The sequence below is a fragment of the Octopus bimaculoides genome, chromosome 1 (genome assembly GCF_046866305.1).
Source record: "Octopus bimaculoides isolate indiv1 chromosome 1, ASM4686630v1, whole genome shotgun sequence".
Lineage (NCBI taxonomy): Eukaryota > Metazoa > Mollusca > Cephalopoda > Octopoda > Octopodidae > Octopus > Octopus bimaculoides.
In genome coordinates, this window is record NC_142928.1 from 82,080,292 (window position 1) to 82,095,703 (window position 15,412).

General features: G+C 36.4%; 2 protein-coding genes across 14 annotated transcripts in view; both read right to left on the minus strand.

Moving 5' to 3' along the window:
- The window catches only part of LOC106874564 (uncharacterized), a 268,447-nt gene extending 255,878 nt beyond the window's left edge, over positions 1-12,569 (minus strand). For 3 of the 13 annotated variants that reach the window (XM_052967857.2, XM_052967813.2, XM_089353107.1), the window contains exon 1: positions 11,569-12,329. The gene's annotated coding sequence lies outside the window, so the exon portion shown is untranslated. Of the gene's footprint in view, positions 1-11,568 lie in introns of all 13 variants that reach the window. The other 10 variants (XM_089353111.1, XM_089353087.1, XM_089353083.1 and 7 more) reach the window with 8 other exon arrangements.
- Positions 12,570-14,532: 1,963 nt separating this feature from the next.
- On the minus strand, positions 14,533-15,211 carry LOC149137604 (uncharacterized). Its single transcript, XM_089342259.1, has 2 exons — positions 14,872-15,211; positions 14,533-14,777 (listed from the first exon to the last, which is right to left on the minus strand). Exons 1-2 carry the CDS (start codon positions 15,209-15,211, stop codon positions 14,533-14,535), a joined length of 585 nt encoding a protein of 194 aa, XP_089198385.1.
- Between the last annotated feature and the right edge of the window lie 201 nt (positions 15,212-15,412).

A 15,412-nucleotide genomic window follows, 5' to 3' on the forward strand; every position in this document is an offset into this window, starting at 1 on the left:
AGAAACACAAAGTGAGCCACCACAGCAGAATGGTGCGTCAGTGTATGTGTTGACTGACATAACGAACGGCTAGAGGTGAAACTCTTGACAAAAACAACGAGGTGGCAGGTCCAAGGTATATAAAAATACACATTTACCATTCAATTACCAGTTAATAATCATTGCAGCAGTTGCAAGGTATTTACAGTTACATATTTACCCTTAAATTAACACACACACACACACACACACACACACACATATATATATATATATATATATATATATATATATATATATATATATATATACACACACATTAAGAAATTTATCTATAATAATTATTGTGGCATTTATCATTAAATTAGCAGTTCATACATCTGCTCTTATTTGGTTAATTTATACTGCATACAAAAATAAAAACATACTACATACATATAACTGATTACAAAAATAGGGATTAATGTATAAATTCTTTCTAATTTCATAATTTTTTGCTTACGATATTGAAAAAATATCCCACAAAAGAAAAGACTTAATCTCTCCAGAAACAAGTATAAAGCAAGGAGGATTGTAGAAAACCGAAAGCAAGAGTCTGAAGAGAGAAGCGAGATGAGATCTTTTCAAGATCAGCAAATGCATGTTGCAGCACTTAATGCTGGATCATTAAATCAATGTTTTAATGATTAGACAGAGGTCCAATAGAATAGCTCTCAGAAACAGACTACGTACAAATTTGTTCTTCACAACTCCTGATGCTGTTTTCAGATATGATCCATCCCATTCTTATAAAAATGATAACTCTGTCCAAATTGGTGTGCTGAACACAAATTGTCGTTTCTGTAGAGCTTTAAAATTTTCAAATGAAACAAATGGTATGTGTTGCTCAGGTGATCAGGTAACATTGCCAGCACTACCAGCTCCTTCTAAACCTCTTATGGATCTTCTAGAAGGCATTTCCAACCAGTCAAAGGATGTTCTGTACAATATCAGACAATACAACTCTGCATTTCAAATGACATCGTTTACTGCATCTAAGAGGATAGATAAACATGAATTTACGCCGACATCAAAGTTCAAGGGCGAGTCTATCACCTCATTGGTTCCCTGTTACAGACAAATGAACGACCACAGTTCCTCTAAATATACTTTATGAATGATGTAGGACAACAAACACAAAGGAGGTGTCAAAATTTCAGATGATGGGTCGTGTTAGAAACAGCGCCGACTGCTGCAAAAGAGAGTATATCGACTGACAGCTTTTCAATGCGTCCAAAAATCACATAACCCCCACCCCCAATTTTCCATGACATGTTAGGGCCTGAAATACTCTAAAAAGACGCATAGCACGTTGCTTAGTCGAATTAGCGCATCATTTACTCCACAAATGTTTTGTTGTCAATGTTGCACTTTTCCATATCACCTGTTTCAACATAACCGTAATATATTATATACTATGACATTTAAATCCCGAGCAACACCGGGTATCTCTGCTAGTGTATATATATATATATATATATATATATATATATATATATATATATATATAAATATATATTGATAGATAGATAGATAGATAGATAGATAGATAGATAGATAGATAGATAATTAATATTATCAAGGGCAATGATAAATATTAGAAATTTCTACTACCAGTGGCCTAGCGTGTAAAATTTAGTGTACATTTAAACACATAAGAGGCATCCATCATTTTTCATTCCCTTCGAAGTTTTATCCCTAAATAGTGGTATGAAATTTAACTGTTCTTTCTAGCGTGCAAGGAATCCATATGATGGATGCCTCTTATGTGTTAAAATGTACACTGTATTTATATGAATAATTTATAGTCTATTGACGAAATTTTACACGCTAGGCCACTGGTAGTAGAAATTTCTAATATTTCTCATTGTCCTTGATAATTTTTTTCTGGATAATTTTCGATTTGAAAAGTCGACATTTTAATTTACTGCCGACGAGGAGCTGCGCTTGCGCGGTAGATTTGAAAAATTAGAATGTGTAAGCATGAGGCAGATACTGGATTGCCTTGTGTATATATGTTTAATCTAAGGTGTACCTGCCGAAGAAGACTTCGCCTAGCAAATTAGGATCTAGTTCAAAACGGGGGCACCAGTTTTCATTTATGTTTTATGTAGTGTTTTTGGTATCGAAAGACTTTCAAACTTCGTATACTTATCTATTTTGTGTTATAGAACAGAAAACAATTTTTGTATTCGGAGTTATTTCATGTAAAAAATTCTTATTTCGATAATTTCAACCAATCACTGACAAGTATTCAGCTGTTTACAGTTACTCCTTTGGCAGTTTAAGCGGTGTAAAGCGTATTTAATCTCCGTTTATAATTTCGTTAACATCTGCCTGAACTGTATGTGTACAACATTTGCTTTTTTCATTTTCTTTCACGCGTGTTTATTTCGTTAACATCTGCCTGAACTGTATGAAAGGTTTATTAGCTACTGCCTAACCCTAACCCTACTGCCATTATACTTCAGCCATTTTTTGACAAGGAAATAATAATTTTATCACCACCAGAATCGTTTGAGAATCGTTTGTTTACGTAGTCAGCACTTACTGTATTCGACTGAATAGACGTCAGTCATTGGTTGAAATTACAGAAATACGACAACTTTAACATGAAATAACTTGCGATGTACGTTTTTTTGTTAAGAAGACTAAGAGAAAGAGATGTTTTATATGACACATTCTACCAGTGTCCCAAGTTTCAAAGTGTTTCGTTAAGAAAATACTGGTGCCCCCGTTTTGAACTAGATCCGCAAATTATTTTATTTGCTAAAATAAGCCTGAAACCATTGGTTCAGGAGTTTTATCCCTAAATAGTGGTATGGAATTTAACTGTTCTTTCTAGCGTGCAAGGAATCCATGTGATGGATGCCTCTTATGTGTTTAAATGTACACTGTATATATATATATATATATATATATATATATATATATATATATATATATATATATATATATATATAGAGAGAGAGAGAGAGAGAGAGAGAGAGAGAGAGAGAGAGAGAGAGAGAGAGAGAGAGAGAGAGAGAGAGAGAGAGGGTGGTGCCAAAGTAGGTTTACAGCTTTCACGTAGGCACTTGAAATTTCTTTTAAAACATTTTATTACATTTAAATTTCTATCTTACAATTAAAATAACGGTTTCATATTCTTTTATAATTAAGATCTACACTGTTAATATATGAATGCGAAAGAGATACTTGAATAACTGTACACCTACTTTTGGGCCGCCTTGTATATACAGTAGTACCTCAGTTTTCGAACACCTCTGATAACGAATAAATCATGCTTTACATACACACACACATGTATGTGTGTGTGTAGGTGCAGGAGTGGTGTGTGGTAAGAAGCTTGCTTCCCAGCCACATGGTTCTGGGTTCAGTCCCACTGGGCAAGTGTCTCCTATTATAGCCTCGGGCCGACCAAAGCCTTGTGAGTGGATTTGGTAGATGGAAACTGAAAGAAACCCGTCGTATATATAGATATATACGCATGACTTTGTATCTGTGTTCCCCCACAACCACCACCATCACTTGACAACCGATGTAAGTGTGTTTTCGTCCCCGTAACTTAAAGAGACCGATAGAATGAGTAGTACTAGGCTTACAAAGAATAAGTACTGGTGTCGATTTGTTCGACTAAAAGGCAGTGCTCTAGCATGGCCGCAGTAAAATGACCGAAACAAGTAAAAGAATAAAAGAATATATTTAAGTTAGCATGTCTTTCAGGGAAAAAGTTAGGGATTTATGGAGAAACGCCCTAATTCAGAGAACAAGTAGACTTACAGTTGTCGAAAATTAAATTACTGTTAATAAACCATTATCTGCACGGTGAATATCGAGAATCGAAACGACGACCAACGTATTTATTCTTAATACAAACAAACAAAATTACTAATCGCGATTAGCTTATTTGCGTTACAACGTATTAAGGAATAAATATGCAAGTCATCGAAATTATTGCTATTTTAACCTCTCAAGTCAACATTGTTCAAGAAACGACTGACCTTGCGTTAAACAACACCGACAATGACAACAACAACAAATATTGCATTTGCTAATAAACTGAAATTATTATTTAATTATATGGGCTAAACAAAACAAGATCATTGAAAAATACGAGTTTATTCAGCAATCATTGATTTCACTAAATCGGCCTTAAGTCTAACCTTGAGCTTAATCCCGTAAGCGGTTACGTATTGAATGTTATACGCAACAAAACTCGGATCTATTCCATCTCGATCACAGATTTTTTAAGTAATTTTTTTTTTTAGCTAAACAGTTTGAAACTTCGAATACTGGTAGAATTTCTCGCGTAGAACACGGTTTACTCTGAACGTTTTTGACAAAATTTGGTATTTTAGAAGTTATTTCGTGTTAAAGTTGTATTTGGGCAATTTCAACCAATCAACGACGTGTATTCGGTTGAAGAAAGCTACTGCTGTTTGCGATAGTAATCGAAGACGATCAACTTCCGGGTCATCTCTACTAAATGTTACCACTCTTTTGTATTCGTATGGCGAGCGAACCACCTTTATCCTTTCTTGCTTTCTAGTCAACCGGTGTATAAACCGCTATTTGTTTTGTTTTACCTTCATGTTTTAATAATGTTATTTTTTATCTAATAAAGAATTTTATATTGACGAAATGTGTCTGTTGTTGATTATAGTAAGATAAAATTCATGACAATAACAATACATCTGTAGCAATGCACAAGAAGCCAACGCCATTTTATACGAGAACTCGCCGGTAGCCATTACCATGTCCGAGATAGGAGCGAGATCTCGCCTGCAACCATTTGCCATGCGCGAGACGACAGCGAGACTCTCGTCAGCAACGACTATTTAAGCAGGAGATTTGAGACATTCTCTCCTTTTCTTCCTTCTCGCTCATAGAGTTCGTATCATGCTGGTGCGTTTACTGATTGTGTGAGGAGTAGACGACTGTCTTGTGCTGCTTTGCAGCGGTTTTCTGGTTGTGCTTTCTCTCCGCCTTGAGGAGGGTCAGCAATGTTAACAGTAAGAAACATGTTCTATTCGGACCTTAGTGGGTCCGAATTGTCCTCTTCGGAGGAGGAGCTCGTACGAGCAGTTGATAGAATGGACAAGTGCTTAAGGAAGGAAAAGTTTTGTGGAAGCAACAGAAGTCACAAAAAGGAGGTGAACCTGACAAACATGAAGAAATACGAGAAAATGGCATGTAGGATAGGTGGTGACGTTCTCACCACCACAGAAAGTATTGGAAGAAATGGGTAAGAAAACAATAATATATAAGGTGTACTCAGTGGAAGAAAGGAAAATTGAAAATATTGAGGCAGAAATAATAGAAAAGGCGTCGTACTCTGTCTGGTAAGACATAACATATCTTGCCAGAGGAAGCAGATACAGAACACCTTCTCTTGGGATCACCAGCACTTTATTTAACTTTCTTTCAACTTCTCTTTTTTCTATTATTATCTCCCTCTTTCAAACTTTTTTCCAATTATTCGAAATGCTGGGCCGCTGAAATCTACAAGTTTTTTTTTCATTCTTTCTCTGTTTACTTTCTTTTATTCCTTTCTGTTGAAGAGCGTAGGCTCGAAACGTAAAAGACTTTTTCATTTTCCCGAGCGTCAAACTAATTACACTTGCTTGTTGTTCATACACCTGTCTTCGTCTTTTGTTTTTCTAACTCTCTCTCTCTCTCTCTCTCTCTCTCTCTCTCTATATATATATATATATATATATATATATAGATATATCTTATCTATAAAAGGCAGGTTTTCTGTGTGTGTGTGTGTGTTTAAAATCCATACATTTACACAATTCCAAATTTCTTGAATTAAAGAATCGCAATTAATATTCTAAATACAATAAGTGAGGTCACAGCGTCATTTTTTCAGTCAAAATAACTCCTAATAACGAATAAAATCCATAAAACTACACAAATTAACATTTCCCCCCTAATAAAATCTAATTTCTTTTTTCTACTACCTTTACAAATCCTTTCAACTCCTACTTTCTCTTATGAACCTTTACGAACGATCCAACAACAAATACAAAAAGAAAGGAAGGAGAAACACTGACAGTAAAAGAAAAACTATTTCAGTATCAAAACTGAAACAATCACATTTCGATACTGTAATGACAGATACTTTCACTTTAATTGTTTCATTTTCATATACATACCTCATTCTAATTGGCGGGAATTGTAACTTATTTCGAACTCCGTCCTTCACCATGATAAAAAAAATAAAAAAATAGCCGCACATCTTTTTCAAATACGATCGACAAACATTTATTCCCTACAAACTGTGATTTTTTTTTGGAAAATCTTTTCGTAAATCTTGAGATTAACACCCGCACGATTACCTACCTAACCCTAACTCTGACCCTAAAACCCTAACCCCAACACTGTAGTGAAAATCGTGCCGGTGTTAATCTGAAAATTTTAAAATCGTTTTTTAACACTTTTACTTCCTAACATTTTTTCATTTAGTGTGTGTGTGTTGCTCATGTATATATATATATATATATATATATATATATATATTTACACTTAAGATTTAGTTGTGGGTTGGGAGTTTGATCGGCAGAGGTCATTATTATTATTATTATTTAAAATTTTCCCCACAAGGACGGCTTGGGGCAGGTGGAGAATAGTCGATTATATCGACATGCATATATCCATACATATATGTGCATACCTTCATATATATGTATATATACATGCATATATGGGTACAGGATATAAAAAAAAACATTAAGCACAATGAGAAACGAGACATGCAACATAAAGAGTATACCCCTTCGTCAGTTGTCCCTGTTTCATTTATTCCGCGTTTCGAAGGCAAGGACATGTGTATATATATATATATATACACACACACACGTAACATATGTTATAAGTATAAACGGCAAGTTTTAGCCATTTCTCCGCAGCTCATTTAAAACAAATCTTTTGTGAATTTATTCAGCAATAAAGCCTTTCTAACCTTCAAAAGTGGCCCGTGTCGCAGTGATCGAAAAATGATGCCCATCTGCAATTATGAAAAACCGCCACTTTTAGTTGTTTATTGGTTCGTGAGGATGCACGTATAGTTTGCTCGCCCGCTCTCACAGACACACATACATTTATGTGTGTATCTACACATGTACTTATCTATGCATGTATATATATACGGAAGTTCCATACAGTTTCCATATAACAAATTTTACTCGCATTGTGTGGACGACCTGAAGTTTTAAGACACTAGTCTAACACGCCAATACATGTTTCTCTGTGTGTGTGTGTGTGTGTGTGTGTGTGTGTGTGTGTGTGTGTGTGTGCGTGTGCGCGCGCGCGCGCACGCACACACACACACACACACACACACACACACAAGACTATTTAAGCATTTTATCTGATCAAATTCATCCTATAGTTGCAGAACTGTTTCTGGAGGGAAACGTAATCTTTCAGGATGATAATGCACCAATTCACATAGTTAAATTTGTTACTGAATGGCACGAGGAACATTCTACTGAAGTCGAACATCTTATCTGAACGCCACAATCCTCAGATCTCAACATTATTGAACATTTATGGTGCATTTTAGAAAAACAAGGAGTCGATATCCTCCAACATCATCACTACAAGAACTGGAGACTGTTTTAGCTGAAGAATGGACAAAAATTCCTTTGGAAACAATTCAAATTTTGTACGAGTCCATATCTCGTAGAATTCAAACTGTAATTACTGCCAAAGGCGGTCCCACCCCATATTAAAATAAATTTGTTTGAACTTTTACGGTGTTTCCATTATTTTGTCCAACCCCTGTGGATAGATAGATAGATAGAAAGATAGAGATATATGCATATATATATACACACAAATGTATACGTCTGCATATACATATAAATATATATGTATATGTTTATATATCTATACATCTCTCTTTCACTTTTTCTCTCTCTCTATTCCTGTATGTGTGTGTGTGTGTGTGTGTGTGTGTGTGTGTGTGTGTGTGTGTGTCTATGCACATCAACACAGCACATTCATACATGCATCCGTATACTATGATTTTATTTACACATTTCTATTTTTTGAAATTCTTGTCATAAGAAAACTACAGGTTATTGGGAAATTGGGAAGTCTGAGGATCTGTTCAATATTTCAATTTACAAAGAATAGTTTTATTGTAGGATGTTGGATATCAAGGCGGAAAATCGGAGTGTATTTAGTGTTACATATACACATGCATGGATCTACATAAATATATACACTTGAATTCAGCAGATGCACAGATTCATGTGTATGGTGGTTGTTGTATTGGGTGTCCTGCCACTCGCAATACCACCAAATTTCAAGCAGGGTCTTAACAAAAATTTTCCATTAAGATGTGATTAAATTAACGAGTAAGGTTAATATTTATAAATGAATTTGCCATTTTCGATGGGAGTGCAGCGCACACCTCGCAAACCCGGTATGTATGTATGTATGTATGTGTGTGTGTGCGTGCATGTATACGTGTGTGTGTGTGAATGCGTGTGTGTGTGTGTGTGTGTGTGTGTGTGTCCGTGTCCGCTTAGGTAAGTATATACTGTAAGGTTGGCTGGCTTCTGTCTCTAGCCAGGCGGTTGTCCAGTACCGAAGAAGGGAAATTACCCAGAAACCATTGGTCCGTTCGCTTGCCTAAACTTTTACTATGTGTATATATATATATATATATATGTGTGTGTGTGTGTGTGTGTGTATGTATATAGTACCGTTGTAAGGCGTAGGTTCATTGGGCAGTTGCCCTGAGGCTTCCATAGGTTGAGGGTCGAAATTCTCATCTATGTATGCTTTGCCTTGCTGTCAATAAATAAATACGGTAAAAAATGTACCATAAATACTATACGACCAAGTACTTTGATTTGCCCGTGGTGCTACAATGCTAGGACGGCCTTGTGTGTTTGTGTGTATGTGTGTGTGCATGTGTATGTATGTGTGTGGGGGTGTATGCATGTGTGTGTTGGTGCGTGTGTGCGTGTGTATGTGTTTGTATTTGTGTTTGTCCCACCACCACCGCTTGACAACCTGTATTGGTTCCTTTACGTCCCCATAAACAGCGGAGGTAAAGAATACGTACACCACCCGTTTTCGGCGTAACCCTACACGCCGAAAACGGGTGGGGTGCGTATTCTTTACCTTCGCCTTGTAATTATATTTAAGCTGTTTGTGCGTATATAAGCACACATATATATATGTATGCGCTTGAGTATATCAGTTAAACATCTAGAAGCGTAAAGATTCATCTTTCATAACGAATTCAAACGAACCAATGAGACTTTCTATGCTTTGTCCGAAAATGCTAGAAATAGCAGCAAAATCTCTCTCAAACTGTACTTTACTGTCTTAGAAAATGAAATATGGAACAATGTAATCGTACGTCTCATGCATATACGAAAAATACGGTAGAGTCACGGCTTGAGTACCTTTGACGATAGGTCTGCTCAGAGCGAATCTGGAGCCAAACAAAAATGAATTCAAGCAGAACGTAAGTGTTGAATTTGGTAACATTCCAAGTAAATAGACATATGTTTGAGATGATTCTGACATGACAAATAAATAAAAATGCTGTTCTTCTTAACATGCCAGCATCTTTTGGCACTCCGTCGGTTACAACGACGAGTGTTCCAGTTGATAGGATCAATGGAACAGCTTGTTCGGAAGATTAACGTGCAAGTGGCTGAGCACCCAGACATGCGTGCCCTTCACGTAGTTCTTAGGGAGATTCTGCGAGACACAGAATATGGCAAGGCTGACCCTTTGAATTACTGGTAGAACTCATTTTTGCCGGTTGAGTGGACTGCTGCAACTTAAAGTGTCTTGCCCAAGGACACAACGCGCTGCCAGGTATCGAACTCACAACCTTAAAATCGTGAGAGTACTTATTTCTAAACAGATATATCCTCATAACACACACACACACACACACGCACGCACGCACACACACACACACAAACACACATACACGCATGCTCACACTTTGGAAGAACGAGTACATATCAAAATAGACAAACGTTCTATTCTTGAAATATCAAGGAAAAAAAAATAATAACACACAAAACCATGACATTTATACATAAAGCTGTGTGTGTGTGTGTGTGTGTGTGTGTGTGTGTGTGTGTGTGTGTGTGTGTGTGTGTGTGTGTGTGTGTGTGTGTGTGTGTGTGTGTGTGTGTGTGTGCATGTGTGTGTGTGTGTTTGTGTGTGTGTGCACGCGTGTGTGTGTATGTGTGTGTTCGCATTTTACAAATATACATAGACCTGTGAAAAATCTGATCGGCAAACCCACAAACCAAAAAATATATCAATTTTTTTGATCAGCGATATCTCCAAACAAATAATTAGATTGTCTATTTCGTAAGAGGAATGAAAATTATAGGGTCCGTGCCTTTTTCCCAGTCATGAGTAGCTAAGTGAAATCAAAGAACTGGGCATCGAAAATTCGGTTCACCAGGTATTTACTTCCAATTCGAAAGGTATTCCCCACTTATTGACGAACGTTGGTATACGAATTTACAAGAACAAAACATACACATGTATATGCTATGCCATATGTAATATTTTACACCGCCAACACAAAAACAGTATATCTATCGTAAGTAAACAGCCGCCTCAGTACATAAATAATAGACAGTTCATAATCATGTTTTATAGACCCATGTAAACAGAGATTTATAAGAGATTGACGATGTGCTGAGATTTCTTTCGATCTGCCGATATCTCTTCTTCTCTCCTTCTTTAACGATATTATTTATTTAAATAATAGGATTTCTACTGGGACAACAAATAAGAAAGGTAAACAAACACTCGTTTTGACGTCAAAAGAAAGCAGTCCCCGCACGCACTCGTACTTACTCACCAAGTAGATATTTGTAAGTAAACTCCAAGTAGCACCCACAAATAATCTTACACATTACATGTACTTATAAATCAAACATGTCCCTGTATTTTTTGTTATTCAAGGATTATAACAATATAATAAACTTGATAAGAATAAATAGGATTTAGAAAAGACAGCGAACGCTTATGATTATGCAATTTTAGAACCACTCTAAATGTTCTGATTACAGTTTAAATATATTGACTAATTAGAACTTCTACATTATTATTATGGTTATTATTATTATTATTATTTTCATTTTTTTGTTAAACCAAAGAAAGCTTTCAACTTGATAACTTTCTCTTCGCCTTTACAGCTCCAGTATCGTTTCCACTGACATATGTTTATACAGAAGATCAAATTGACAACAAACAGACCTAGCAAAAGGTACACATTATTAGCATGTCTCCTAACAAAAGTCACTCATACAAACAAAACTGATTGCAGCTGTATGCTGTCAACATAACAGTACCCTCGCTGGCTGGCACCAGTATACCCACTTGTATTGGCTGGCTTATTGTTTATACGAGAAAATGGGAAAGACTTTTTAACGTGAATCGATAAAAACGTAACAGTTACGATTTAAAAATCACGAAGTAAAAGAAATTAAATTATGACGAAGATGAAGATAAAAAAAAATATATAGAAAAGATATCACGTACCTTATAAATAGTAAGAGTTACCACTTTATTCCCATCTCTTCAGGTAATTATCTCCGAAGAATCAACTCATCCTGAAATTCCTTTGGGATTTAATTTGGGAAATCAGAGAATGAGGTGGTTTATGTTATATTTAAATATATTATTTATTAATTAATGTTAAATGGATACACATAAGTTTTTGTTTTTATGTATAGATATATATATATACATTTCAGTTAATCGATAAATGCTTATAGACGACGACAGCTATTTAGTAGTCTTATGTATGAAGCTTTTTATAGAGAGTTTTATATTTATACGCCTGGTTGAATCTGTGCGTGTGGTGTTAATCGAAAGAGAGAAAGTGAAAAGAGTTGAGAGAAAAGCGGGGGAAAGGAAGCGACCAGCAAACACAAGTAACGCCTGTTCAGCAGCGAGTTTACATCTGTTGTAATTAGTGAATTTTCTACGGACTCGCGTACCCCACCAGTGAAAGTTAGACTTCGTTAAACGTACGGCTGTGAGTCAGTGACGTCGTGCAGTAGTGAGGACTACGTGCATATCTGCGCGCGTTTAAACGTGTACCTATTTGTGTATGTATGTTATGCATGATTTTGTCGAGACACTTTCAATAAGATTAAAATAAAAGAAATAGACCTCTGTACGATTGAGTATAATTTGTATGTGTGTGTGTGTGTGTGTATCTGTCGGTGTGTATGCGTGCGAGAGAAAGAGAAGAAAGAGACAGATAGATAGATAGTGTATGTGTGAAAGAGTAGTGTGTGTATGTGTGCGAAAGAAGTGTGTATGAGAGAGAGAGAGAGAGAGAGAAAGGAAGAGAGAGCCTCCTTGAGTGGGTGATAAACTGGAAAAGAAGCCTAGTCACCTGGTAACTGATAACTATTACTCTTATAAATTTGCTTATTTTCATGTAGTATTTTTATAAGTTTTTTTTTCATATAAATACTGAATGCATCTATAGCGATATACATGCAGCCATACATACGTACGTACATATGTGTGCATGTAATATAGGCCCCCCTCTATATATGTCCTTTGATTAATCATATATATATGTATGTATGTATACACACACACACACACACACACACACACACACACACACACACACACACACACACATATATATATATATATATATATATATATATATAATAGCTATTAATGCTATCAATTGGTTATTGTTATTGAAAAGGCTTCGTCACAGTTACATAAGCAGCGGCGTCAATGTGTGAATTCTATGTGTGTATATATATATATATATATATATATATATATATATATATATATTTCACTGCAAAGTGAAAATAATTGCTGATGACACTAAGCTCCAGCAAATCATCAAAGAAGAAGAAGACCGAACCCAACTCCAGACTGATCTATATGCTGTGAGTTAATGGGCAGATAAAAACAAAATGAAACTGAACGAGGGAAAATTTGAGCTGATTCATTTTGGAAGAAAGTCTGTAGTAAAACAGCCATACTCCCTTCCTTCAGGGGAACCGCTCACGGCATCCAACAATATCAGAGATCTGGGTATAATTGTTGACAACAATCTCAATTGGAGTGCCTACATCAACAATAAGGTCAATATAGCTCGTAGGATGAGCTCCTGGATCTTAAGAACCTTCCGGTCCAGAGAACAAGGTGTCATCATTCCACTTTTCTCCTCCTTTGTACGGCCACGCCTCGAATACTGCTCAATAAGAACTCACTGCTTGAATGGACCATAGACCAAACTTGACTGTAAAAAGGATTTAGATAATCCTATCAGGTGGTGCTATTAAGTTAGACATGACCTGGACCAATCTTTGGTCGAAACAAATCTAAGTTTTATCTAAGTTTTATATATATGTTTACGGTGGTGCACCAGCATGACCGCAGCCACTTGGCTGAAACACATAAATAAATATATATATATATATATATGTGTGTGTGTGTGTGTGTCTGTGTGTGTGTGTGTGTGTGTGTGTGTGTATATATATTAGCTGATGTACTTGGTAATTCCCGGAAAAGCAGGGCTTATCCCTTGGTTCTGTTCTCATAATTGTTTCGCTAATCCAATAACAACAATATAAAGTATGTAGCCCTAAAAACGGTTTTCGTGCATTTACAGAGAATACCGAACTGTCTTACATAGGATTTTGTTTTTAGGAATTCCCAATAAGTTATGAACGCCCAAATCGTGAAGTCACTTACGTAATAACATGAAATTAGTTACCCGATAGTTAAGAATTCAAATAAAGTAACCCCGAAAAGGGCTTTAATGCGTTCCCAAGGTATATATAACTTAGGAGGAAACATTAATAAAGTATGTATACTAAAATCGTGAAGCATGTTACGTAATAATAGGCTAATAGGATATGAGATAATAACAATTCAAAGTAAATAACTCTGAAAAGGGCTTTTCTGCATTCCCAGAGAATATAACCCTTAGGGACGCTAGTGTGGAAATAGATTTACAACAAATGTAGAAACAGACTGACATTTAGTTTTACAGTAGATATACAAATAAATTTGCATACAGATTTTAAAATGAAATAACGTAGATTATCATTACATTTACAACACTTACAAATATTACAGTTAAATAATAAATACCTGGTGATTTGGTGAATCTTATTAAGTTTGCAGAGCTTCTTGATAAGCAACATTTTTGGTCTTTCCTTGTGGGGCATAAATAAACAAATGATTAGGATTGCCGACTCTTGAGCAACCCACATAAATTTGGCCATGGGAGAAAACTGGTTCCGCAAGGTTCAGGCCTACTACATCCAAAGACTGCTACTGGGCCTTGTTAATGTTCATTGCAAAGCTCAGTTTCAACAGGAATTGTAGGTGTTTGTACTGGAAAGGCATATCCGAGGGAATAAGTGGAATTCTAGGAATGAATACAGGCTCACCGCTTGCTTTACCAGTCAAAATTGTTGTCTCCAAGACTGTTAGCATCATCTTTATTATAAGTCATATGCGATTGCAAAGCTTTGGTGGATCGAGGTTTCGAAGCAGCATAACTGGTAACCCAATTTTGAGGTGCAAGTTGTGAGGTGGGAAGCCGGGTGATGTTGGACAATTCAAGAATTCAGTTGGATAATTCACAGCTTCATCGATTTTGAGTACAGTGTCAATAGAATTGTAGATGTGACGCTCACCTGGCAACTGTTCCAGAAGTTTGATGTTCAAATCATCAACTGCCACATTCTTTGGAGCTAAAATGGCACGGGTTTTCAGTCAGTTGTGGTCTGTAAACTGATTCCTCAGGTTAGGAAACACCTTAGTCATTAGTTCCTTTAAATCAGATACCATATATCCAAAAAGGCAAGCTTATCCGGCTATCCTTCTCGTCAACCGAAGTGCCATTACCGACGTCCAACAGTTGCTCTGAAAAGGTTCTGTCTGTATCATCACCAATGAGCTGCAGTCTCATATTGGTTGTGAGTCTCAGCTTTTGCACACTGCTCCATAAGTAGGACGACTTTATGCTGGCATTTACTTCATCAGCTCTTATCCCCTTTGGAACCACGGGAAGGGTTTGTCTAAAGTCTCCTACAAGCAAGACAGTGACACCTCCCATGAGCCTGATGTTGTGTCTCAGATCCTGAAGGGCCATGTAACGAGCTTCAAAGGAAACCTTATGGTTCATTGTTGCTTCATCTCAGATGATCAACCTGCATTCACCCAGAAGTTTGCCTTTTATAGAACCACGACTGATGTTGCAGTTTGCCTTCTCTTTTTCTGGACAGGTCCAAAGGGAGTTTGAAACAGGAACGAGCTGTGCGGCCACCACTTAGCAGAGTTGCATCTATTCCACTCGACACCACTGCTATGGTAATATGTTTCATTT

Bases quoted from the DNA above. Each gene is read 5' to 3' on its own strand.
- LOC149137604 (XM_089342259.1), bottom strand. From the start codon at position 15,211: ATGAACCATAAGGTTTCCTTTGAAGCTCGTTACATGGCCCTTCAGGAT. The intron at 14,778-14,871 runs GTATCTGATTTA...GTGCCATTTTAG, and splicing joins CTTGCCTTTTTGGATATATG to CTCCAAAGAATGTGGCAGTT.